Source organism: Pollicipes pollicipes, unplaced genomic scaffold (assembly GCF_011947565.3).
Source record: "Pollicipes pollicipes isolate AB1234 unplaced genomic scaffold, Ppol_2.1 Scaffold_3087;HRSCAF=3621_pilon_pilon_pilon, whole genome shotgun sequence".
Lineage (NCBI taxonomy): Eukaryota > Metazoa > Arthropoda > Thecostraca > Pollicipedomorpha > Pollicipedidae > Pollicipes > Pollicipes pollicipes.
The window spans coordinates 22,435,457-22,461,090 of record NW_023596225.1 but is presented as its reverse complement, the minus strand read 5'-3'; the positions used below and the strand labels follow the sequence as shown (position 1 = coordinate 22,461,090).

General features: G+C 58.0%; 2 protein-coding genes across 2 annotated transcripts in view; one reads left to right on the top strand and one right to left on the bottom strand.

Annotated features, from left to right (window-relative positions):
- Window positions 1–2,445, top strand: part of LOC119089896 (protein charlatan) — an 11,211-nt gene extending 8,766 nt beyond the window's left edge. Inside the window, exon 4 of the mRNA XM_037212700.1 lies at window positions 2,364–2,445. Coding sequence (XP_037068595.1) covers window positions 2,364–2,445 — 82 coding nt within the window. The remainder of the gene's footprint in view (window positions 1–2,363) is intronic.
- Window positions 2,442–25,634, bottom strand: LOC119089895 (rab3 GTPase-activating protein catalytic subunit-like). The gene is made up of 11 exons (XM_037212699.1): window positions 25,623–25,634; window positions 24,957–24,970; window positions 16,504–16,558; window positions 10,339–10,417; window positions 9,706–9,881; window positions 9,329–9,466; window positions 8,427–8,531; window positions 6,431–6,561; window positions 5,691–5,805; window positions 4,813–5,004; window positions 2,442–2,600 (listed from the first exon to the last, which is right to left on the bottom strand). The coding sequence occupies exons 1-11, from the start codon at window positions 25,632–25,634 to the stop codon at window positions 2,442–2,444; spliced, it is 1,176 nt and encodes a 391-aa protein (XP_037068594.1).

The following is a 25,634-nucleotide window of genomic DNA, read 5'->3' as shown; positions in this document are numbered from 1 at the left end:
GGGATCAAATTAAGCCCCTACTCGAGCGAAGGGTGTACAACCGGCCACCTGGGTGCGCGTTAATTAGCCTTGCCGTGCGGTGTGACAAAGCCATGTCCGGGCAGATAGGCAGGGGCAAAGTAGCATTGGCCATTTCACCAGTCTTATGGCCGAAGACTTATCTGTTATGGCACGTTGTGGAGGGGAGCATCTCCCTTCCCACTCAACGATATGAAGCTATATCCCAGACGACGAAGGGCGACCCTAGCCCGTGTCACGTGACCAACCACCGCCCGAAACCGCCCAGGATGGGACCAAACCGCTCTCATATATATGTCGATGGTTTTAGAGAGTGAAACGTGGACGTGATCGAACTTAGTTTGTCTGTCACGTGATCAATGTCACACATCTTAGGGACAGAAAGGAACATGGTTGGCCGGGTGACGAGGTACGATTGCCCGCCAGGTCAAAAAGTCTGCACGATTGCCTGCATGTTTCTAACCACAGCCAAAGCCTCATTCCGCTGTTGTGAACATGAACAGCACCCATTCGGACTCCATTTCCCGTATAATGAACCAACTGAACCAGCGCGGTGAACAGGCTGTCAGCCAAGTCGTAGAAACAGGTCAAATCATGCCCCGCTTTAGACGATGCTGCATGTGTTGGTACGTTGCTGTCGGTTGTTAGCACATCAGGCAACACAATTCGGCAACAAGTTCACCGTAACAGGTATCCTAGAATTTTATCATCATGCTCATAATTTGACACGATCTCGCCTGACCTAATCTTAAAGAGCTTTCAAAGGGCAGGGAGGGGAGGGATTACCGAAGGCATAGGCCTTGCAAATCGAATTTCGGCATGCATTGACATGCATGTGAATAAATGTTGACTGAAAAAATAGAGTTAAGCTCGCACAAATAAGTAAACTGAAAAAATGCGATGTTCATATATGCCACTCAAGAACTTTTGTACGCCGACGGCACGCTAAAGTAGGGTTTTCACTGATAAACTTCTGGATACATCCTTTTTTCTGCGAAATCCCATACAAACCCCGGTAATCTAACGCAACTTCAATTCAACAGCACCCAATAGCGACTTGTGACCATCTTTCTGATTCGGCGACAGGAGCCGCCGCCTTTGGTTGTTGGTACAAGCATGAAAGATGGAAGTCTATCCTACAGGATGCACCCACACCCGCTGACGCACACCCCTTTTACGGTGTCTCACCCATAGAAGTCATAGGTCACACATACGGGACAAGCGGGCCCGTCTCTGAAAGAAAAACATTAGCCCCAGTCGATTGAAGCCGTATTCACATTTTGACGACTTTTGACCTACATACGATGGTGGGGCGGAATGTCCCCAGTTTAAGCGATCGCGTGTGAAGTACCCTACACACAGTCTGTTCTCAAATGCGGCACACCGCAAAATGTCAAAGTTTCCAGCAGAAATGCCGCGCCTCTTAACATTTTTTAAGGATTACAATCCACTTTTACTCACAGGCGGGTCCAGTGGATAGGCCAACAGCCCCTTCCCAGAACTGATAACAGCTCAGCCTGTCCCTCTCGCTGCGCTTGTATGTCGTGTCGCGGGCGCGGGATTTAAAACCCAGCTCCTCTTCAAATGTCATGTCGGATCGGCCACTGCTTGATTGCATTCTACACAGAACGCGACGAACGTGAAAGGAAATGAGAAATACTAAAATATATTTCCAAGAAAGACCCAGTACATCTTGACACACCAAACGAAAGCCGAAAAAATCGACGAACAACATATGAACCACAGTTCAGTTATACAATTAAACACTACCCACCATTGCAGTTTTATATCTCTAACCACTCTCTGCAACTCACGAACATAAATGTAGAAGACACTTCGATACAGCACACATGTCTAGCAATGTAGCCCCACCCCTGTCGTCGCCTCACAGACGTACGCCGTTGGTTGGCCTCACCGACGCCCGCCGCCACGCTACCGGGGTCATCAGGACCCGGTCCCCGGCAGAGCACCAGCCGCCGCTCCGCAGACGGACACTCGTATGGAGTCGGGAGGCGCACCACCTCCCGGACCGAGAACTGGGCCCAGTCAGCTGTCCACACCGACCGCACTGGCCGTCCGTCTGTCGCACGGGCAGCCGAGGTGAGCCGGGGTGAGCCGGGCCGCCGACCGCTGACCGCACAGGTCAGGCGGGCCGTAACAGCAGGCTGAGACTGACAGAGCGCCGCCGCACAGCCCCAGCCACACGTCCGGTGTCGTCCACGCAGCTCCGGCCACACAGCCCGTCCGGCCCGCGGGCTCTCCCGTCGCTCGCACCGCCGGCACATCGCAAAGAACAGAGGCGCTAGCCGCCGGCGACGACGTGTGACAGCGCGGCCCGGCCCCAGCCGGTCGCGGCCCCGGCTGAGTCCCGCGGGGGACGGCGTCCTGCTGACCGGGCCGGCCGGCTGCGGCGCCGCCTCCGGCTAGCTGAACATGGTGTCCTGGCTGAGCGAGGCCGTCACGCGGAAGAGCTGGTCGGAGATGAGGCAGCGCAGCCGCTGCGCCAGCGGACGCGAGCCGGGCCCTGGACGGGCGCACGTCACGCGCAGGATGTACTCCTTGGTGACGGGCGGCGGCAGGCCCTGGTCCGGCTGCGGGTCAGGGGAGGCGGTCAGTGCGCGGCCTGGGGCGTCAGCAGCGCGGCGGCGGCCGTCCTAGTGTGGCCGACGCCCGCCCCGGTCGGTCGAACCGGAAGAGCCCGCTCATACACGTCACGCTCCACTGACAAAACTGTGACGGAGAGATCTGGAATGGTCAAACTCTGTGCAACGGCGACACAAACGGGGTTGTACCCTCGCAACATGAGTTGGTGGGGCTGAGCAGTAAAACATGACGAAACTGACCCCCAAAATGCGCAATGAAACGCCTTTCTCCACGGATTTGGTCCACTTTCTTCTTGAAGAAAATAATTTCACTCCTGGTCAACGCCAATAAGCCAAAAAGGTCACAATATCACATATGTACAGAAACTGAACAAGAAAGGGTTCACAGCACATGACAGCAGCTAGTTCTGCCGTGCAAAGGTAAAATCCCATGTGTCGATTTTTGGCCATTTTGCGTGTTTTACATTATCTGATTCGTCTACTCACGCTGAATTCAGTTATTTAGACCATCAGTTGAAATTTTCACAAACTTTTGGCCCTTTCTTTGAGCTAAAAGTTTCCGAAAATTTCGAATATTGGTTTAAACATTCGAATTCAGCAGGAGCAGACGAGTCAGATGACATAAAAACGCAAAATGGCCAGCCATAAACATATGGGGACAGACATAAACATAAACCTTTGGCGGCAGAAGTACCACAAACATATCTTTTTGGGCCGCGATTTAATTTAAATACGGTGTGCACACACCATTCCAGAATTTGATTACTGGTATGCACGACCCAACATCATGCCATGCCACTGACAATTTGGCCTGGACATATCACGTACCACATGGTCATGCACCGAGGGGGTAAAATGCTGTTTTCTTTCAACGTTGGTTATAAGCGACGTTGCAGGCCGGGCGTGTCCTAAATTAACTATGCGAGACTATTCCACTGTGCGGCCGGGTCCGGTCCGACCATCACACTCTCTGGAAGCCAACAGTCTTACAACCGCCGATCAGTCTCGTGTAGCTTTTAAGCAACAAGAAAGCGATTAACCAAAGCTGTGCTGTGCAAATGCCTAGACAACGGCATGGAAGCTGTTTGTTTGGCCACGCAGGACTTCCTGCAATATTGTGATATATAAGATTTTACCTCCCCCATTCAATAAGCAGGAAAGCATGCCGTTTTCAAACAGCCAAAAGATAAAGGACGCGAGCGAAAACAGGGTGTCTGTTCTGACGAGCTGGGATTGCAACGACACGAGACTAGCATGATTATGACGGGGAGGGGGGGGGGGGGAATACAAATGTATGCTCGGTAGCGTGGATCAGTGTCAGAAGACGGCTCCGTGCCCTCGTGCATCAGCCCTACCGCCGCTTGCATTCAGCATGCTTTTAGAAAAGGCGTCCGTTCCCACTAATCAGAGCAGTTGAAGACGCAATATCGTTTGAATAGGCCAATGCACCGCTTAAAGCTCGCTAACGGATCTCAAACTGTTCGACGCCGAAGGTAGTTGCTAACGGATCTCAAACTATTCGACGCCCAAGGTTAACGCCGTAAGCCGCAACTGAGATGACAGCGGTCAATTACTCTTCTCGAGCAGATGCTGCATCGGTGGACCTCGGCCGTGAAATCATGATGGCAAAAGACGTTTCAGCGCCGCAACCAAAGCTTCTGATATCCCTCGCCGCAAGAATTGTGGTTTCATACGCTTAGTTTTGAAGCATCGTCCACACAACACCGCCTAGCAACTCTGCCGTCCGCCGTCGCCTCACGCTCACACGCCACACGGGACGTCTTACTGCTAAAATATGAACCAAGAGTGATATGCTATGGGGTCATAAGGCCGCAAATCGGCAAACAGCACATTCTCATGGACAGCTGACAGGGAATGGATGCTCACTTTGTAATGCAAGCAATCTCCTGGAAACATTTGAAAGCACGGGGACAAGACAGTCACAGTATGGAAATCCGTCGAATGATCGAGCTGAAAAATGGCGTGACTGGCATGTCAAAAGCTGAACTACGTTAGGTGAGTCGAGACCAATTATATTATCTTATATTTATTTATCATAGATCTTAAATAAATATTATAAAGATTAAATCTTAAAGACTTAAAGACTATATATTAAAAAATTACGCCACGGCTTGGTTGCTCAGCTGCACGCAGGCCCTGGCTGAACGTGCACCACTCGGCACACACCGACCTGTCTGGCAGTCAGCATCTTCTCGAGATGGCGGGCAGCACCTCCGTTGGCACCGCCCGGCACCGCCACCTCAGCGCCACCTATCAGCTGCTGCACAAACTTGTCCTTGTCCTGGACGCCCTCCAGCTTCAGCACCAGCGAGCGGCGCCTCAGCACGTGATGCTCACACCGGGCCAGCAGCTCACCCACCGCCTGTGAGAACCACCCACCACACGGCGCTCTCACCACGTCAAGGCGTTACCTCAAGGGAGCACAGCAGCGCCACAATCCCTCCGGATGGCGACAGCGTGCGAAACGGACCCAATGACAACGCCGCTGGCAGGTGGTCGTTTGGGTGCAGGCACTTCACATGCAACTCACTTCCAAGAACTACACTAAGCATTATCATAGAGCTACGAGTGTTCAATATAATACAAAGTGCAGCGAGCCTATTCTGCATTGGTTGTCTCCGCTAGGATATCACGGTTCTGGCCAGATCACTCCATAACTCCCAAAAACTTGGCTCCAAATGGCCCAGTTCGTCCTCCCATCTTTCCCAACTCATCCACACTCAGTCATGGCCTTAAGAGTTATGAGACGTCAATGTCATATACCGAACGTTTAATGACGAGGGATCCTCGGCGCAACGTCTGGACGGAGTGCACATAGTGGTAAAATGAATTGGCGCCTGTAAATACAACAAAACACCCCCCCCCCAAAAAAAAGGAAGAGATATAAGCAGGTTTCACCCCAGATTCTGCTCACTCTTTTCTCCGAGTAGTGGAGAGGGAAAAGTTGGAGACCACACCCCAACAGAACAATAGACCCCTGAGTTCACCCTAGCCCGCCGGGACAGGTCGGATCCCGGGCGAGCCCCAGGTGCAGTGCAGGTCACGCACGCTATAGGCGCTGGCCTCCCAGTCAGCCTTGGCGGCCGACTGCAGACGGCGGGCCGCCTCTCCCAGCTGCTGCCCCACCGCGGCAAGGTCATCAGGCTCCAATTCTTCCACCAACCTATAGATGGCAGCGTGGTAGATGACAGGCGCCAGCTGTGAAGCAGAGCATATTACCAACTACGGAGGGTCGTAAGCAGGCACACGGAGCAAGATATACCCGATCATCGAGCAAACGTCCCAGTCAATTCGAGCCCAGCATTGAGGACTGCCTACATCAGTTTCACGGAGTGAACGTTAGAACAGAACACTGTAAGGGAACGCTAGAAGGAATGGCAACCTTTGCACTGGTTCGTGAAATATAAATATTTATAGCACCAAGCATCTGAATATCGTGTCGTCGTATGACTGCCTTGACACCAAGTGAAAGCAGTGGATGACCTCCAAACGGCGGGGCCAGCCCGTACACAGGTGTCCGGATGGCCCCTGCCTGGTGCGGTGACTGACGTGACTTCCACACCTTCTGCGGCGCGGCGCCGCGGACGGGGTGGAGGTCACGTGTCCCGTCTCTGTTACAGCTCCGCTCTGACCCGGCCCACGGGCGTGTCACACACAGCGTCACGGCCGTCTGCCAGGCTGGGGCGCGTCACAACAGCGCGTGACAGCCCCGGCAGGCTGGCCCGCGTCGGCCCCGCCGCCGGCGCCAACTGACCAGCTGCAGCAGGCGGCCGGGCGCCGGCTCCGACAGCTGGTGCAGCAGCCGCTCAGCCTCGCGCGTCTCGTCGAACAGCCGCCGCTGGCGCCGCGCCGGCACCGGCTTGCAGGTGGCCCACGCCTCCTGCCACAGGTTGTCCTTGATGCGCATGCGCGCGCTCAGCTCGCCTGGCCGCGGAGAGGGCGGGCGCTCAGCGACGGCGGCCCGGCGGACACGCACGAGGCGTGCACGCGGCCAGCACACGCAACGCCGGCGGAAGGCGCACTGGAGCTGACGGCCCTGTACGGACTGATACAACACAACGCCAACGGGGACGTACACCTAGGAGCTACGCCGGATGAACATCTGGCACAGGGTGATGGGATATATCTCCAATGGAGGCGTACACCAGGGCCCAGTTCCTTATTGACTTTCGGCCCGAGCTCCGGCCACTGAGGTGGTGTCATAGATACACGCCAATGGGGAGCGCCTTAAACACGCGTCTGGGTGACCCGCTGACTACCGTTCGCTCGGGTGGGGGTCAATTTGAGCTCTGAGGTTTTAGAACACAACAAATCTCAAGGGTGGCTGGCCTGTATGTGTATCCACTTATGCCAAAATTTGACGTTCCTATGCCGTGACCCTCGGGTTAAATAAGGTCAAACAAGAGAAAACTCCAGAAGGTATCCAAAGTGCCTCCATACTTCCCCACGCAACCGCCTTGAGCCTGCATACCTGTTCTAAGCAAAGACTGCTTTGATTTTGGAACTTCGTGGAGCGTCAAGGATTACGCCAGGCGACACGTTCTTAAAACTACACATTGATCTGGTCAGTGAAATTCTCTGACCTTTAAAGTCCATGGACGACATCAAATACAGCCTCTGTCACCAAACAACTCCAAATGAACATCAGCAACATGAGCACAACAGCGCCTTTTTCTGGAGAGCCCACCAAAGCATGCTCTCCAGAAAAAGGCGGTTAATTTTGACCTCGGTCTGACCTTTACACCTGAACCCAAGATCAATAGAATTCTCGTAACCATACATCAAATTGTCTGATTGTCCAAGAAGCTTTTTCAAAGATGTATGGCCTCGTTTGACACGGTTGTCGCATTTGATTCCCTAGAAATTGTCTTTGCTGACAGCTACGGCCTGAGTTAGACCTGCCATAGGTCAGCGACCTTCGAAAGTATACCTATCTTTCATACCAAAGGATCCGCTACTGAAATGGCTACAGCTATGCAACATTTAGCGCGGCTTCACCGCGCCTTTTGAAAATGATTGTAGAAAAACCACCTTTGGAGGGTCAACTTGACCGCTCACACACGAGCGCCTAGTAACTACAAATATGGGCGCAGGTAAAATCAGCTGATCCAACGCCCTGTAGACATATAGTGTGCAGGAATGACGCACCTGAGTGCTATTCGACTAACATTTATTGGCAAGCAATCTGTAGCTAGGTACATCATTACCGCTCACACTTTCCACATGAGATCGTAGCCTGCCTGCATTTACTTTGCCTTTCGGTCGAGTAGGGAATGGGCTTGCATCATGACGTCATCGATAAGAATGGGGCTTACCCCAAAGTAAGGAATGTGTTTCCAGTGGGTTATGAAGCACGGGGCTCTGCAGACGTCAGCTGATGGCTCGGTGACGGCTGACTGGGTACGTCACCAACGGGGACATGCACCTGGCACTTGTGTAAGGTGGCCAATGCCAAATAGAAATGCCGCATTTAGGGCAAGCTGGATAATGCTGGGAAAATATATACTCCTTTACAAACATGAGTGACAGGCTGCAAAAAGTGAAAGTGGAGTCGACCCAGTGCAAAGCGCTAAGATCCAACTTGATTGCCACCCGGGTTTCAGTGGGTGATGGTGATCATGACGATCCAAGCTCTCGGAAATGTCAATCATTCGTTTTTCCAGGAATCAAGCTTGTTACGTGGGCAAGGCAAGCCACCCGTGCCAACCTTTCCATGCAAGCGATGCGAGCTACCCCACGAAAGCCGTTGTGCAGCGATCGGGGCGGTGCAGCGGTCTGAGCTGCCTGCGCCGTACCTGTCTGGCCCGACGGGTCCGTCTCATCCTGCACCCAGTCGCTGGGCGAGTACCAGCGCACGAAGTCGGCCAGCGTGCTGCCCGGGTTGGCGGCCTGCGGACGGCGGGTGGGGTCTCAGCCACCGGCGCTCACGGCGCTCAGGACCGGGGCCGTCACGCGCCAGCCCACCGGCGGACGACAGACCACGGACGCGCCAGCAGCGGGAGGCAGACCCGTGGGTCGAGCTCAGCCGACGAAACGTCTCGGCACCGCACGACACCGTACATGCTCCTCAGCTTCGTCTAGCTGGCAGGCCGAGAACACTAGCCTACAGACTACATCGCACCACCTTACCGGAGCGGCCAGCCTCCTCACGGCAGGCTACACTGACCACGGACTCTGACGACACCGCGCTCGCTGCCCACCGAACCGGAACATCACCCAGTGCGGCGGTGCTCGCCGGCCCGCTGTGATAACAGAGGTGATACGCGGCCAGGCCCGTCACTGATGGGGTGATTACCAGCACAGGCTTTCGATGGGCGCCACGATGATAACAGGCGGGGATCAGGCCATCATGTACATCGTTAGTCAGCGTACCGTCCTGAAGGCTTAACGAAGGTGTGATGTTGAGGCACTGGACGAGCCACAGAGGCGTGCAATCCTAATAGACCTTGATACACCATCACATTCGGTAGCAGGAAACGCAAACACGTAGACTATTCTGTATTCTATTTACAGCATGCTTCTGGCTGTTCGTTTGCCCGTCAAGAGAGCCGGTCCCTTACTGAACACATACTGCTGTGGAGGATGTGATGGCGTACAAGTAATGCAACACTGCCGGCAGATCTGCGAGTGCTCAGCAGTGACCCGTCGCGTCAGAGGTCGGTCAGAGGTCGGCGCCGGTGGCTCACCTTGAAAGACTCCATGTCGGAGGTGAGCGACGCGCCCATCATGCGCGCCCGCAGCTGCGCACCCTCGGCGTCGGTGCCCAGGCTGACCAGCACCTCCGACTGCTCCTGCTGCCGGTCCTCCGTCACCGGCGCCACGTCCTGCCGCGGGAGCACACCGCACGCGTGACGTCACAGCCAGCTCGAGGGGGGGGGGGGCTCTGACGTACCCATCCAACCGCGACGCGGTGGCCGGCCAACAGGTGACTGGTCGTCTTCAACAGTCCAGCCTGCTGCCGCGCTCTGCGCGCGGCCCAGCCATCGACCGGCCAGCTCCCTGGCGCCACCTACACACAGAATCTCGCACTGCGGTGTGCCGCAGGTGGCGCTATGGGGCTCACCTGCGTCACCGGGATGTACATGCGCTCGCCGGTCTCGAGCAGGCGGAGCGCGCCGCACGGTTTCAAACGGCCCTCGGGCTGGTTCCAGGGCGCCCGCCGCTGTCGACTCGAGTCCGGCTCACTGGCGCTATCCTCCGCCGCGTCGAAGAACTCCTCCTCCTCCTCGTCGGCCTCCGCTGGCGGAGAGGCGAGGGACGGTCGGCGGACGCGGCTCGTCTGACCACAGCAGTGACCGCTGCCGGGCTGCCGGCGGTCAGCCTGCTGGCTCGGGGTCCCAGTCCGATGACGGTCCGCTCACTAGTGCGGGCGTCAGATCAGACGGCTTGTGACTCAAGTATGTTGCTAGTGAAACACACCTCATATCGACAATGGATCAGTCCTATGGCCTGGGACAAGGCAACTAGGGATCGGGCTAAGTGAATACATCAAAGCAGACGGAAGTAACAATTGCTAATGAACTGAAATGGAGCACGAACTTCCTCGCCGATCGAAAGCACAGACAGAATGCGCATGGCATGGCACGGAGCGACCAGCACGCCAAATCTCAGCAAGGCGCTTGCACTGGTCCAAACCACGAGCCAACTACGAAGGACAGCGCGTGCCGGGATCCGCGGGCGTGCCCCGGTAAAGTACCTCTGGCGTCGCCGCTGTCCAGAGCATCCTGGGCGGTCTTCATGCCCTGCGCCCGCTTCTGAATGCAGCAGTTCAGCATCTGCGAGGGGACAGGGCCCGCATCAAGCGCCAGGCGCAGCGTGGCGTCCTGTTTCCGACGCACAGACATCGGTGCGGCACTGCAGGAACGAGCCCAGTCCACTTGGAGAAGACGACGGCTCAATTAGAGCTCCGATACGAGGAGCGATCGAGCACGCGACGCCCCATTCCTACGCTAATTCGAGATTGTGAGCATCCATAACGGCCAAATAGCGGTTAGTCGACCGATCCCTTGTCGACGCGCTCATTTGGAATGTCTGGCACGCCATAACGAGCCCCGGCCGATATTTATGGGAAATGACGTCCCGGACGGCCCGGCATATGTCGACAATAGATCGCAACGGGATAGACCCGACAGCTTCCGGGGTGATGGGCGTGTTCCGACATCCAAAACACCCGCAATCAATATACACTTCACTGACACACGCACCATGAGAGCTGTTGAATTTCCCAGCATTACATGTCCGTGAAATTGAGATGGCTGCAATCTGAATGAATGGTTACAGACAGCATCACTTTACTTTGCATCGCTGTTGAGTGAGCGGAAGGTCACGCGGCACCCACCGCTTCAAAGGCGGCTATTCTTGCCGAAGAATGCCTTATGGAATACCTTCATGGCTCGCACGTAAGCACGCACAGGCACCTGACATAGCCCACACGAATGTTTGCACGCGACCAAGCCACGCCAGTCCCACGAATCCGGGAACAGTGAGTCACGCATCCCGTGGACGTCCACAAAGCGGCGATCCTTTAGCTTGCGCTATTGCGGCGCGGCAGGTGTCCACCGGTCGTGAATGGCGGACGCGTGTGAGTCAGCGGGGCGGGATGAGTCAGTGGCTTCCCCTGAGCGGCTCCGGAGACGAGGGCAGACAGCCAGCCGGCGCCAGAGAGACGCGGGGACGCGGCAGCAGCCTGGCGCAGACCGGCGCCGTCTGAGGCGGCGGCGCAGGCCGGCGCCGTCTGAGGCGGCGGCGCAGACCGGCGCTGTCTGAGGCAGCGGCGCAGGCCGGCGCCGTCTGAGGCGACGGCGCAGGCCGGTGCCGTCTGAGGCGGCGGCGCAGGCCGGTGCCGTCTGAGGCGGCGGCGCAGGCCGGTGCCGTCTGAGGCGGCGGCGCAGGCCGTGTGCCGTCTGAGGCGACGGCGCACGCCGGTGCCGTCTGAGGGGCGCACGGGGGCACGGACGCCGGTGCCGTCTGAGGCGAGACGGCGCACGCCGGTGCCGTCTGAGGCGGCGGCGCAGGCCGGTTGCCGTCTGAGGGCGACGGCGCACGCCGGTGCCGTCTGAGGCGGCGGCGAGCACTGATACGGGACCGCTGGCCGCCAGCTACGGCCCGCTCGCTAAGACGGGACGCGAGGTGTAGTAGGGACTGTTCATCGGGGTGACGAGCTGACAGACAGGAAGCGTCTGTCGTGTGCTATTGTACTGTTCCATGCCGATGCGATCGAAAATCCCCAAATCAATAGATCAAAGGCAGGCAGGGTGGCTTCAGCCCTTCTACCATGGGCTCCAGCCCGTTTCCCATTTTTGAGAAAGCAGTCGGCAAATCCGGAAAGAAACCCGTTTGCTGGCGTATCCTGTTTGTAAGCCCGTCATTATCCACCACTTACCCCCACCCCCCAACCAACTTATTTGAAAAAACTACGCACCTGCAGGCAATCAAGAGACGACAATCGTTACAGGGAGCAGCGCTGATCGAATACTGAGTTCACATCTGTAAAACAGGAGCGAGAATAGCACAGTGCTCTCTGAGGATAGCAATGAATTAGCCCAATGAACTTTTTCCCGCAACTCTAATTTGTTGCGGGCAGCGCATAGCTTAGCAAGGTGTTCGCAGAATGTATGCCGAAAGAATGTCGACCTGGACAGAAAGAAAACACGGCAAAAAAGGCTAAAGAGATCAAGGTTGGACTCCTGGCAAACAGGAAAGAGGGATTTGATTATACGAAGCAGAAACTAAGGGACTATCTTTATTCATGCAACCAACGCCCAACCGTTTCACTGCTTCGAGCATTTCTGCCTTACTGTGTCACCAGCTTAGTCGCGCGGCTAGCCAACTTGGAAACGTGATTTTTACTATAACACTTCGGCGTCTGGATGAAAATCTCTGCAGAAAACAGCGGTGTCTCCAGTTCCATGAACTGACTTTCGGGTTGACTACACCAAACGTCCGCTTGAAATTACATAAATTTTAACTTACAATGGAAAATAATCCATTCAAGGAACACGAAAAGCATAGGTTTCCTTCGCTAAAAGGTGCAGGAAAGAATTCTGCCAGACCATACGAACGTGCACCGAGTTCTGCTCCAATAACCACGCAGCTAAACGCGGTTAACATTCGAAACATATGCATTAAGTGACCGGGACCTGCACTTAAAAGCCGGAACTGCTTGCAGATAACATCACCCTACCACCAGACTCACAATAAATTTCACAGCTAGCTGTTGCGTTGCTGGTAAGTGCAGTTATACTGGCATATTTGTTCAAGCAATACTTTATCACACGATATATTTCACCGGCATACGCGGGACACCATGCCGTACCAGTGAAGCATAACTGAAGCCGTGCCAATCTGTTAAGAGCAGACCGAGGGAGCTCTGTTTCAGCCATAATACAATTTTCCGGTTCAGTGGCCCGGTCCAGTCTCACCGCACTGCCTCACAATGCAGACCGAGGAACATTGGGTGTTGCGGGGATGGGGGAGGGGGCAAGGCCATGTCCCACTTTCCATGAAGGCTTAGCACTAGCCCCACGGTGATACATGAAGACAATTAACTTCAACAGTGCTTCCCTCCTCTTGCCGAGGCCGACTGATTTTTCCGAAATTTCCACGCACGTACTTTACATGTTCATCACCAAGCCCAAATATCATACATGCCTACGGGACGCGTCGCCATTGGGGCTTCGCAAACCACACAGCTGCTGAGGCTATATGGCGTCACCTGCGTCTCACCCTGCCAGGAAGGGTGGGCACCGCGGGGGATCAGGCCCCGTACTGCTTTTGCGCACTGGTTTTCTTGGCTTTCCAAACGCGTGGCTTATCCACAACACTGCTGGTAAGCCCACGACTACAATATTTAATTCATTCTGCGGCGATGCAGCATCAAATAAAAACAACTTTTAACGAACGTTACGAAAATGCATTGAGGAAGACGCATGCAAATAAGAAGAGACCATTCACCTACACGTGCCCGGGTGGCCGGCTTGATACCCTTCGCTCGGGTAGGGGGTTAATTTGACCCCCTGAGATCTCGAGAACTAAGACAGCTAGAGACACCAGGTTTACAGAGTGTATTAACCTGTACGTGAACTCATTAAGGTCAAAGTTTCAGATTCCTAGATCGTGACCTTCGGATCAAACAAGGTAAAAAAGGTCGGATCAAACAAGGTAAAAAAGGTCAAGTTCCAGGTTGGTCTCCAAAATGCCCCAGAACCTAGATAACCGCTTCTATGCAAAAGGTCGCATACTCATTTAAAGTCAGTGACCTTGTTTGACCTTTTGAAGGCCAAGGTGACCAAAATCATACAAAATTGCTTTGAATTCTGCATCTGACTAAGCGAAAAAGATTACGCTAAGCAGTATGTTCCCAAAACAAAATGTTGACCTGGGTCATTTTAGGTCAATGATCTATTCTGACCTTTAAAACGCCCATGGAAGATGTATAATGCGCCTCCTGCTACCAATAAATTCGAAATGGGCACCAGAAAATATCCCATACAGCAGGCCCTACAGGAGCAAAACAGGTCGGTTTTGACCTTGGTGTGACCTTCATACCTGACCTCAGGTCGATTCAGTTTGCTCATTCAACTGTTGTGTTGCCTAAGAAAGCATCTCAGAGATGTGTGGCTTCGTCTAACACTCCGCTGTTGGATCAGATTAAAGGATTCCCTTGAAATTGCCTTCGCTGGAACCATTTCCCGAATTTGACCTGTCATAAGGTCCGCGACATTACGAGGTACATATAAATGTTTGATGTCAAACGATCCGCTATTCAATGGTCTACAGCTATGCAAAATTTGACTCGGCTGCGCCACGCCGTTCGGAAATCATTCAGGAAAAATCTTCGGAGGGGATCAATTTGACCCCACCCGAGCGCGTGGTAAAAACGTCACCATCTATAATGAAGTTAAATCATGAGAGCATCAGTAAAGCCTGTCTCGTTAATTGTTCAAAGAGGAAACAAGCATGCACCTGATTAAGCGAACATAAACGTAGTTCATGACATTCAGCCACATTACCCGCGAGACACCCCAAAGCCGCAAGCCTGTTTACATTCATTTATGACACAATGGGCCGCGTGCGTTCACAAGTCTGACGAACTGAATGCAGCAAGGTGATAACAACTTTGAAGACGGACGAGAATAATGCCATACCATAACCTAAACGCGCACGATGAAAGGAAACGCAAACATAACAGCTCAACAGCTTTTAAGAAATATTGCCCTCGCAAAACATTACTATTGCGCTGACATAATCATCCCAATATGTTGACAAACTACATAGGTAATACGGGAATATCATAAAATTTACATTCGCAAGTGTAGTTGATGTTGTACGGAACTATTCAAAATTGCTATGGCCGAGAAGAGGTGACCGCTGTTGATTGTAAATACCGCAGGTGTTTACTGACCGAGTCAAAGTAGACACCAAAGACGAGAGGCCAATACGGTCGCATGTCAAAACGTTTTCATTAAGAAGAAATTTGAGTTGCGATAACAGCGTGAGCTGCACCCCTATTTCAAGAACGCAAATTCAATTTAAATTTTTCATAACTCTGGGGTGGTACAGCACTTGTGAAACGCAAGGCACGCTAAGTATTCAATTGAATTAAAATGACTTTACAATACCTATACACGTGTTAGTCGTTAAGCAAGATGTTTTTGGAAGAACTTTCAATAGGGGACATTGTTAGCATTTTTGAAAAGCACAAAAGGCATTTCTAAGTACAAAATTACATTTGAAATAGAAAGACCCGGCTTGTAGCTCAACCCTGCCAAACTGTACAGCAGAGGCGAAGAACAACAAAAATGCAACCGCGGAGGATCTGATAACAGAATGCAGGTGCAGCAGATGGGTACAGGTGACATAGATACCTCCACACAGCATGCTAGAAGGCAAGTGGAGGGGTTAAACCAAGCCACGGGTCTCCTCGTGGCAGCCAAAAACACCTACATTCGCGCTATTCATGTTTGATTTAAATGCCATGACACCAAATTTGGCAACTGACCGCACACGAACCGCGTCCCCTGGCCCGAGATTCGACGAAGGGCCTGGCGCTACGCTACAGGTCGGACGGGTCCTCCCTGACTGTGATCCCGAGGAGAGCGGCAGGACAAAAAAAAAACCGGGAGCGGTGAACTCAAACCAACACATGTGTGGGGAGGGGCATCGAAAGACTTAATTAAAATAAAGGGCAAGGCATGAATTAAAAGTGAGCCTACAAGCGTGACGCAATTAAGTCTGTGTTTAGATTGCGAGACGTTCTTTGTCTAACAATCATGCCCATACGATCGAAGTTTAAAGCCGCTCAAGACAGTCGGTTCCGTTACGAAGTGGCGACACAGAGGCTGCCAATTAACGGCCCAGACGCGAACAGCACGCGAACAATACAACTGCCGGGGAGAACTTTCTGTAGTTCGCCATACACCCTGCAGCGACTTCAAACATGTAACATCTGCGCACCGCAGCTATGATGCACATTGAACTCATGCAAGCACGGATATATATTTGAGACGGTTAATGCAGATAGGTACGTGTAAGTGCACGTGCGTTCGTGTATAAGCTGGTGGTGTAGCAGAGGGAGCGTCCGTCTCCACATGGGATGATGAAATTGCATGGGCGGGCCTCGGAATTGAACCGAGTTCCACCCGCGGTCGCTTCATACCTTCCGTGCCACAAGCGACAACTGTGGGCGGCCCAAACACAAAGACCCCAGCACTCAGCGGCCCCGTACGCGGAAGAGTCGGCTCGCCGTCCCACACGTCCGCTGCTCGGGTCCCACCGCGTGAGCGGGGCTGTGCGCCGAGTGTCAGTGGCCGGGACCGCGGCCTGGCGCCCTCCCAAGTGGGGCGGCGGCACGGACACCCACCTGCAGCTTCTGATGGAGCAGCGACGTGTTGTGACTCGGGCTGCCGCCTTCCACTCTGAAACATCAGCACGGCTCGCGTCACGACCACTGACCCATGCGTCTTCAGTGATGCGCTCGTAACGCAAGAAAAGCATCACGCATTCAGGAACGCCCTGTGGCTTCACTCCCATCTGTTTTCAATTCATGCACGCGCGACGTCAAAACAACTTTGACTCCAGCTTTTATCTGCTACGCATTCGGAGGCACCTGAGTTTTAGTGAACCCTCTTTTTGTCCTCATTTTCAGTCCTCTTCTCACACCTATTTAAAGGCAACAGCCCGCCAACTAAGTGGCCTTTCAGTGCTGAGGCGGTCACCGCAGTCGGGGCTGGCCGGCCACGTGAGAGCGCCGCTAACCAGCACCTCACCGAGGCACCGTCAGAGCCGCCACGCGGAAAATCACCGCTAGAGCCGTGAGAACGGCCGCCGCCCGGCCCGGCGACGCTCCACGGCCGGCACCGGCCGGCCGGCGGGCAGACCGGTGTGCCCCCTCAAACACGCCCGCCCCACCCCGGACGGGTCACTCTCCACAATGGTCGCCCCACCCCCGGGTGGGATCTCTCTCCACACGGCCGCCCACCCCGGGTGGGATCTCTCTCCACACGGCTGCCCACCCCGGACGAGGTCCCCCTCCACACGGCCGCCCACCCCGGACGGGGTCCCCCTCCACACGGCCGCCCACCCCGGACAGGGTCCCCCTCCACACGGCCGCCCACCCCGGACAGGGTCCCTCTCCACACGGTTGTCCACCCCGGACGGGAGTCATCTCCACACGGCCGCCCACCCCGGACAGGAGTCTCTCTCCACACGGCTGCCCACCCCGGACGGGGTCCCCTCTCCACACGGCCGCCCACCCCGGGCGGGGTCCCTCTCCACACGGCCGCCCACCCCGGGCGGGGGTCCCTCTCCACACGGCCGCCCACCCTGGACGGGAGTCCTCTCCACACGACCGCCCACCCCGGGCGGGGTCCCTCTCCACACGGCCCGGCTGCGCGGCCACAAGGTTGGCTTCTGAGACCGAGCCGGCCGGCTGGTCGGGGGGCGGTCGTCATTCGCCCCGGGTCGGCTGATTCCGGGAGCCACAGTACGCGCGAACGCGCGGCCCTGACTTTGGCGGAGACTGTGATGGAAGACGACCGGTGCTCTCCGCATCACTGTCTTTGTAAAAACAAACACTTCATCCGGACACAGCTACGAGAACATGCTTGCGTGGAAGAAACCCGTCCGCAGCATTCTCCGACTAACTTACAGAGATCGAGAGCAAGGTGTTGTGCCAACGTATACCGGCCTTATTTCCTTCATGCTCAGGCCGCATGAGTTCAAGCCAGAGCACATCATGCTGCGAGTCCATTAGGTTATGGATGAGGCGATTAGCTTAATGAGCAATGAAGAAGCGTGACTGTCGATAAGGCGTCAAAGATGGCGCAAGCCCATTTTGTGGCGACTTTTGACACAGCAAGTCCTTACGCAATCCGCCACATTTAGTTGGCGGGTGGCAGACTACACGATCCAGCGACTGAATTGCGGAGAAGTGGAGCTGGCAAATCCAGCTGCCAAAGCGGCCACTGGATCCCCAGCAATCCAGCTGCAAACACTGCAGCTGGATACGATCAAATCGCTGCACGCAAACGCCACGTCCATACGGGCGACCTCAACGCCGTGCCGTCTGGTGCTAGCCACCACCTGCGCCGCTCGGGTCTCGGCTCGGCGCGGGCGGCGTCGCAGTCGCCGCCGGCGTGCTCCCAGCTATCTGAGGGCGACCCCCGACCGGACGGCACCGGACGGCACCGGACGGCTCGGCCGGCGCCCGCTCCGGCCCGCCACAGCCGCGGCGCATTCCGAGCCAGTCGAGCGTGTCGGCGGCGCTGGAGCCGACCGCCCAACGGATCTGACGGACGTGCTCCGCCCGTCCGATCCTCCCCCTTCTGCCTCGACAGCTCGGCTTGCCCAAACAGTCAGCGTGGCATACTCGGCGCCGTTCGGTCTCGCCGCGGGCGGTGTTCTCCGATCGCTCCGGCAGCAGTCCACTCCGGTCGTCCGTCCGTTCGTCCGCCCTGTTCGTCCTGCCCGCCCCGCCCGACCCGGCGTTGCTCATCCGCGTCTGTCCCTGATCCAAGCCGCCGAGTCAGGCCTGGTTGGGATGGGTGGCAGGGCCCATGCCAGCCGCCGAGTCAGACCTGGTTTGGATGAGTGGCTGAGTCGAGACCGGCCTGGATGGGTGGCAGAGCCAGTGCCAGCCGCCGAGTCAGGCTGGGTCTGGGTGGGTGGCCAGGCCCGTGCCGGCCGCCGAGTCAGGCCGGGTTTGGATGGGTGGCCGGACACGGCATGCCTTGTCACAAAAGCCCCGCAGACTGCCACGCGCTCGGCTCACCGTCGGGGCAGCGGCCAGTTGGCGCAAGCTCCACCAGCGCGCCGGCCTGGGACGGCCAGCGGTCCCCACAGGCAGCACCGAGCCGCGGCGCGCCAGCCGTGGCCAGTCGGTGCGAGCTCCACCAGCGCGCCGGCCTGGGACGGCCAGCGGTCCCCACAGGCTGCATCGAGCCGCGTCACACCAACCGTGGCCAGTCGGTGCGAGCTCCACCAGCGCGCCGAGCTGGGACGGCCAGCGGTCCCCACAGGCAGCACCGAGCCACGGCGCACCAACCGTGGCCAGTGCGGTGCGGCGGTGTATATAAAATCCGCTAAACCGCCCACCGATATAAACCCGCACGCACCGAGAAATCCGCGGCGGTGAAAACCCAGCACCGAGCAGGGCAGTCCCTGCTGTTCCGGGCGCTGCCCATTTCACCGGACTCCATGAGATAAAGGTGGGACTTGCCAAATAGTTAATGTATGTGGTGATGGCGCTGGGCGATACACATTCTTTTCTTAAAGTTTAATGGAATGGCCTGTTGATAGAGTGGGGCCAGGATCAGCGTCCTCGAAAAGCAAGGTCTGATGCCTCGCATGGACACTGAGCCCGCCACCCAACCAAATGGTCGCGTGGTTGATGATCCCACCAGCCAAGTGATCCGCATAATGAGATAATTCTGCCCAAGTCTGACACCAAACGGTGCAAGGACGCTGAAGTTGTCCGCTCTTGCCAAGACCATACGAAATCCTGCCTGGGAAACGAGCTCTCGCTGTACACTACGTCCGGCGTTCTCAACAAGTCACTGGAACGGCCGTGCAGTAATGGGTGTGCGTGAGCTGTCCCTGGAGACTCAGCTATTCTGTGCACACTGAATGTTCAACAAGCATCAGCAAAAAAACAAAACAAAAAAACAAAAAACGCAGCGGCGAGGTTAGGAGAGCTGAGCTTCACAATCATGGCTACCTGGGGTACAGAACGAATCTTTCTAACGACCTCAGCCGGCCCTACACGTGACGAGAGCCGACATCTCGCGGCGCGCACGAGGTGCGCCTACCTCCCACCGGGGGCGACCCGGGGCGGGCACGTCCGGGCTCCGGCACCGCGGCCGGTGGCGTCACAGGTGACGTCACCGGGTGACGTCAGGCGGCGGCGGCGGTGGCGGGCCGGCGGCGGCGGCGACGGCAGTCTGCGTGAGCCGCGTCAACGCGGCGGACACCGGAGCGAACCGTGACCCCGGCGACGGCGCAGGTCATGAGCCATACGTGACTCGGCCTTTGACCCCGCGCACATCGATACCGAGACGATCTGTACGGCAAGACTGCTGAACAACCCGTGCGTACCGTATACAGGTACGTCACATATGCCTATAATTGTGCATATACACATTGTCATGCATTTAAATTGTGTGTTACGTCATAGCCTGGGTACGATGTGCGAGCGTGCATGGTCCATAATGCCATTCTGGGAGCGTAATGGTCAAGCGGCTCGGATTTCGGATCTCACGCGGGGACCCGGGTTCGAATCCCGGTCCTGCCGTGGCGCCTGGGCACATGTGCCGCTGCATTCGCTGGCGCCCTCCGAAGGGATCCGACGACACGTGTCAAGTTCCCATAAAGCGTCTTAAGTGTGCAGGCAACCAGGTGCAGCCTGTCGACTCCGTTCCGTCTGTCAGACCCGCCTCCTGTAGCTCTGAATATTGCACCTACAGCCAAATATTTTGACAGTCATTGCAGCATGCTAGCAGTAACTTAAATACTCGAGCACTAGCCAATCAATAGTGGGCGCAATGGATGGAGCGAGGGAGAGGGAGAGGGGGAGAGGGAGAGAGGGAAACAGTAAGAGAGAGGAAGGGTGGGGCAGGGGGAAACAGAGAGGAGGGAAAGAGAGGGAGAGGGAAAGAAGCAGAGAGAGAATGAGGAAGAGAGGGGAGGGGAGGGGGAGGGGAGGGAAGGAAAGAGAGAGCGTAGCATACATGAGACGAGTGAGAGAGACATGAGATGTGAAGGCCTAGACAGCCTACATGCAGTGGCGCGATCCCACACCACCCCCGGGCCAGCTCCGCCAGCCTCCCAGTTTGGCAACGGACAGCCTGAGCGTGCCGCATAGATACATTATTCGTGGCCGCCCTTCTGTTTCGAGGCGACACCGAGCAGTTTGGCTGGGACGGTAGGTCCGTTTGTCTCTGGTCACGCTCCTGACCGAACGACAGCGCCGCGCGACTGGTGTTCGGCGCTGGATCCGCCCCGCTCCCTTTACCACGCCCAGCGCACCAGGACTACCTGACACCTCCAGTTCGCTTCATACAAACCCCCAGTGCTTCCGCAGTCACGGCATTTCGAGGAAATGCCAATCAGTATCGTGCTCCATGCTACTTTTGTCGGAGTGGAAAACTTTCTGCAAGTTGCTCCCACCCGATAATTCAGTAGCCACCGTGTAATTATCCCAAGTGGGAAACACTGCTCTGCGGTGTTGGGGTTGAGCGCTCTGACTCAGCGGGCCTGTCCTGTCAGATCGCCCGTCACACAAAAAGCACGGAACTTGAGAGGGTGGCAATATTTGTGACAGTCCGGGGTGGTTTGCTGGACGACCCTCCGCCACCTTTGTTCCACTCCCTTGCCACCGTAACGCACGAAGTCGAGCGGGGTGTTCTCTGTCCCGCCTGGCGTCCGGCTGAGGCGTGGATGCCTCAGCGCCGCCGGTCCTGCGCGGTGCCGCTGCTGGCTGACTGACGCCGCTGAGAGTCGGCTACAAGGCGCGGCACACACCCGTCGCCAACCCCGCTCCCGTGCCCAGTCCGGCCAGGAGCGGGGCTACAGACCGCAGGCAGACATGAGGATAGCGTCCCGTCCTTTCCCTGAGACGGCGGCGAGGCGAGAGCTCGAGAGACGGCGGCGACGGGGCCGCGCTTGGTTCTCGGAGAGCACGCGGCGCCCCAGCTCAGCCCTATCGCGCGGATAGTCGTGGTCTCCACTGGTCAAGAACACGACCGGGGCTCGGGGGTCTGACCAGTGCCTCCATTAGTCCCCTAAATTTCTCCCAGCGGTGACGTCACCACTGAGAAATCATGGAAAGCGGCGTATATCTGCCGCCCTCCGGCAGACACACACAGGACTCGACCGAACCGGTCATCCCGCCGCGCCGGTGTTTCAACACACCCTGCGTCGCCCACCGGGCCGGGCTGGTCCGGCCCGGGCGCCGGCCGGCGCGCGTGATGGAAACACAATGGGCGCAGTCGAGCCGATCGACGCACAGGCACGTCACATCGGCTCAGAACTTCGGACGGCAAACGGAACGGGACGTGTCTCTGCCGGCCAGCGCGCGCCGCCCGCGTCGACATTGCATAAGAATCGCACGCTTTCCCGACGTGGTCAAGCACGCAGCCTGTCAACCGCGAGAAAACGGGACATCGCCACTCGGTGCTGCCTCAAACTGGCGATACCCACGTGACGTGCAGCGGCGGCGCCAGCCACGTTGCAGCATCATTACGGCACATCTCGGTCTCACACTGCTCACGACTCCCACACGTCAAACCCGGAGTGATTTGACGGGGCGGGACTGCTCCACAAGGGCAGCAGCCACGGCCGTCTTCACCAGGCAGCGCATGCCAATCCGCCCGCTACCACGTGAGCTGAACTTCATGGACAAGGAACAGCGCATGTCTGTGCGCTTTTCACACGAATGTGCGCTCACCCTGAAAGACTAGCGGCGCTTACCGCCGGCGGCCAAACAGCAGCAGGGTCGACGAGTCCCGCCTCCACAGCCGGGCGCAAAAACCGCCGCCGCCGCCGCACCCGGAGACGGCCCAAAAACCTGAGCGGCGCCGTGCCGGCGGCGGCGGCGGCGGCGGCGGTAGCCGGTCTCGCCGCCGCCGCCGGGACGCCCCGGTCAGGGTGGCGCCGGTGACGTGCTGCAGTCCCGCTTCCGGCCGACCGACGCGTGATTCAGCCCCCTCCTCGAGGAGCAGCCGGCCAGCGGCACGGACCGCTCGCGTGCCTCGGAGGGACCGGGTGGGGGCGGGGATCGGCGACCGCCGGCGCAAGGTCGTCAGGGAGCGACGACCTGCAGCGAGGGCCCTCTCGCGAGCCGCCGACGAGGGCTGATACCGAGCAGTGCTGAATGCAAACATCGCCCTCAGAAATCGATCTACGGCTAAGCAGGTTACTGAACCTTAAACACTCGGAATTACAACCGTCTCCGAGCAATATATTTCGCACTATCCGACACGTTTACCTTGACCCCAAATTGAGTTGCCCCGTGACCTTCCGTTAATGGTTATCTGTGTCACGAAGGCATGCGTCAACGCCATGCAATCGACCTTGCCTGGCCTGCCGGGTCGGTCGGTAAGTCCCAGCGCCGTTCCCGGGAGGCGAGGCCGCACGACTGAAGCGGGCGCGTACCACCGCCGGCACGGTCAGCAGGCAGGTGGGACAAATACGGATCGGACTCCCGGCCTGGACTCCCGACATGGCTCGGACTCGCGGTCGGGCTCGGACTCACGACTCGGCCCGGACTCCCGGCTCAGCTTGGACTTCCGGCTCAGCTTGGACTCCCGACCTGACACGGACTCCCGGCCGGCTCGGACCGATTCGCGGCCCTGCCGAGACGGAGGTCTGTCTGCGGGCCTCGGGTCCCCCCTCCCCCGCCCGGTGGTCCGCAGCGGCGGCCGTCACCGCCTTGACCGGCCGCCCAGCCGCGGTCGCCGCCTTGACCGGCCGTTCAGCTGCGGTCACCGTGGCGTGAGAGTGACCCTGGCGCCAGAACGCCAGTGCAGCGGTCTGTCCGTTCGTCGGAGGGCGTCACTGAGTCACGTCGGTTTGTTGGGCACCGATGGCGGTCACTGCCAGCTCTCAGCAGAGACGTGTGACGAGATTGTGACACCCGGCCCTCCGCGGGGGGGGGGCGTCACTCGCGGCCGCCGCCACAGGACGCTCCAGTCTGCGGGGTGCGGGCCGCCCCCCGACGGCCTCTCGCGGCCCGCCGCCGCTCGGTGCCGAGCCGGCGGCGTTCGGAGCCGGCAGCGAGCCCGACTGTGGCGTGTGAGGAAAACAGCGCCGTTTCGACACCCATTTCAGCCAAACTGGGTTAGACGCGGCCTGTTCGCGAGCCGCGGCCTATGTTTCGCCACGAGGAGCCCGTCCATGCACCTCATGCATACTCATGGCAGCGCCAGCGGGCGGGCGGCGGCGGCGGCACTTCGTCTCCATTCCACGCCCAAAGACGCGGCACGTATCAATCGCGTGTGGACTCTTCCAGAAAACAGGAATTCGCTGCTGGGTCGCAGGGCGCGTGACGCAACATTGCGTATCTGGAGCAGGACGATGGTGGCGCGTCACGCCCAGACGCCGCTGGCGCCATTCTCGGTGCAGCCGGTATCAATGCCATTCTCGTCTCCGCCGACGCGCACCGCTGCCGACGCGGACACGCACGATTCCAGCAACCTGGACATGTACCATCCTCACTAGTCCGTATGTACACGGACTATCCTCATTAGCCCGTATGGTAGGTGCTTCCACCATCCTCACCGATCCGCACATACGGGCAGGATCGCCACCAGCCGGCACACACGCCGACAGCGGCCGTGCTGCGGCGTCGGGCGGGAGCAGCCGCCGGCCTCAGAGGCGGAAGGCCTCGGACGCGGCGGCGCCGAAACCGAGAGTCGCCGGCGCCAGGTGGCTGCCAGCTGGCGTCGGCGCTGGTCGTTCACACCGCCGGAGCCGGCGCGTCCTCCAGCACCGGCCAGACTGCTGGAGGACGCCTGCTCCGGACTGCCTCGCCCCGCTGTCACGGCCGGGGCGAAGCGCAGCCCCGTCTCTGGTCGTGCCAGGTCAGGGCAGGTCATCGGTACCTGGGAGCTCCTGTAGAGGGGACTGGTATCGGGGACAGGCGCTACCCAGCGCCGGCGGTCGGCGAGTCGTCGCCAGATCCTTGCCAGTGGACCGTCTCCGACCTCGTCAGCCGTCTCCGACTCCTCTCCCACCGGACCGTCGGTTCCGCGGTCTCTGGGTCCTCCCCAACGGACCGTTCGACCAGCCCTCCTGGGTGCCGGACCATCACCACCCGACCGGTCGGCCCGCTCCTGCGGCGTCACAAACACGCCCGTCAGTCGGCGTCGTTTGCGGTCGCGCCGGATGTAATAATCAAATGCGCGCGCGCGATTCCGGGCGAGGCGCGCCTCCCCGCCGGTGGCGCCGTTACTGCGCGTCCGAGGAGCGCGTCACGGCCGGATGGGCGGCCAGCTAATGTATGCGCCGGGAGGGGGCCGGCGCCGGCGCACTTCGCCACGCGGCGGCGACTGGCCGAGCAGGACCGACGCCAGCCATCGGACGGTACCACTTCCCAGCGCGGCGGCGCCTGAGCGCGCAGAGCTAGCGGTGGCCCGTCACGGGCCTGCTCCGCTGACTGACCGGGAGGTGGCTGCGACCGGGCGCGGGGGATGACGCGGATCGCAGGACCGCAGGTGGCCGGCGGATGCCGCGCCGGCGACCAGGCGAGATCCCCAGCTGCAGGGGTCCGTCAGGCTGACCGGGGCCATGACCGGGACCCGCACGCGGCCGGCGGACGCCGCGCCGGCGACCAGGCGAGATCCCCAGCTGCAGCGGTCTGTCAGGCTGACCGGGGCCAGCTCCGAGGACCGGGCGGGGGACCGGCGCCGCTCGGCTCCGTCGCTCCCGACACAGGTGTGGCGACACTGGTGCGCAGACCGGTCAGCCCACGCGCGACGCGCTCACCTTCCGCCCCAT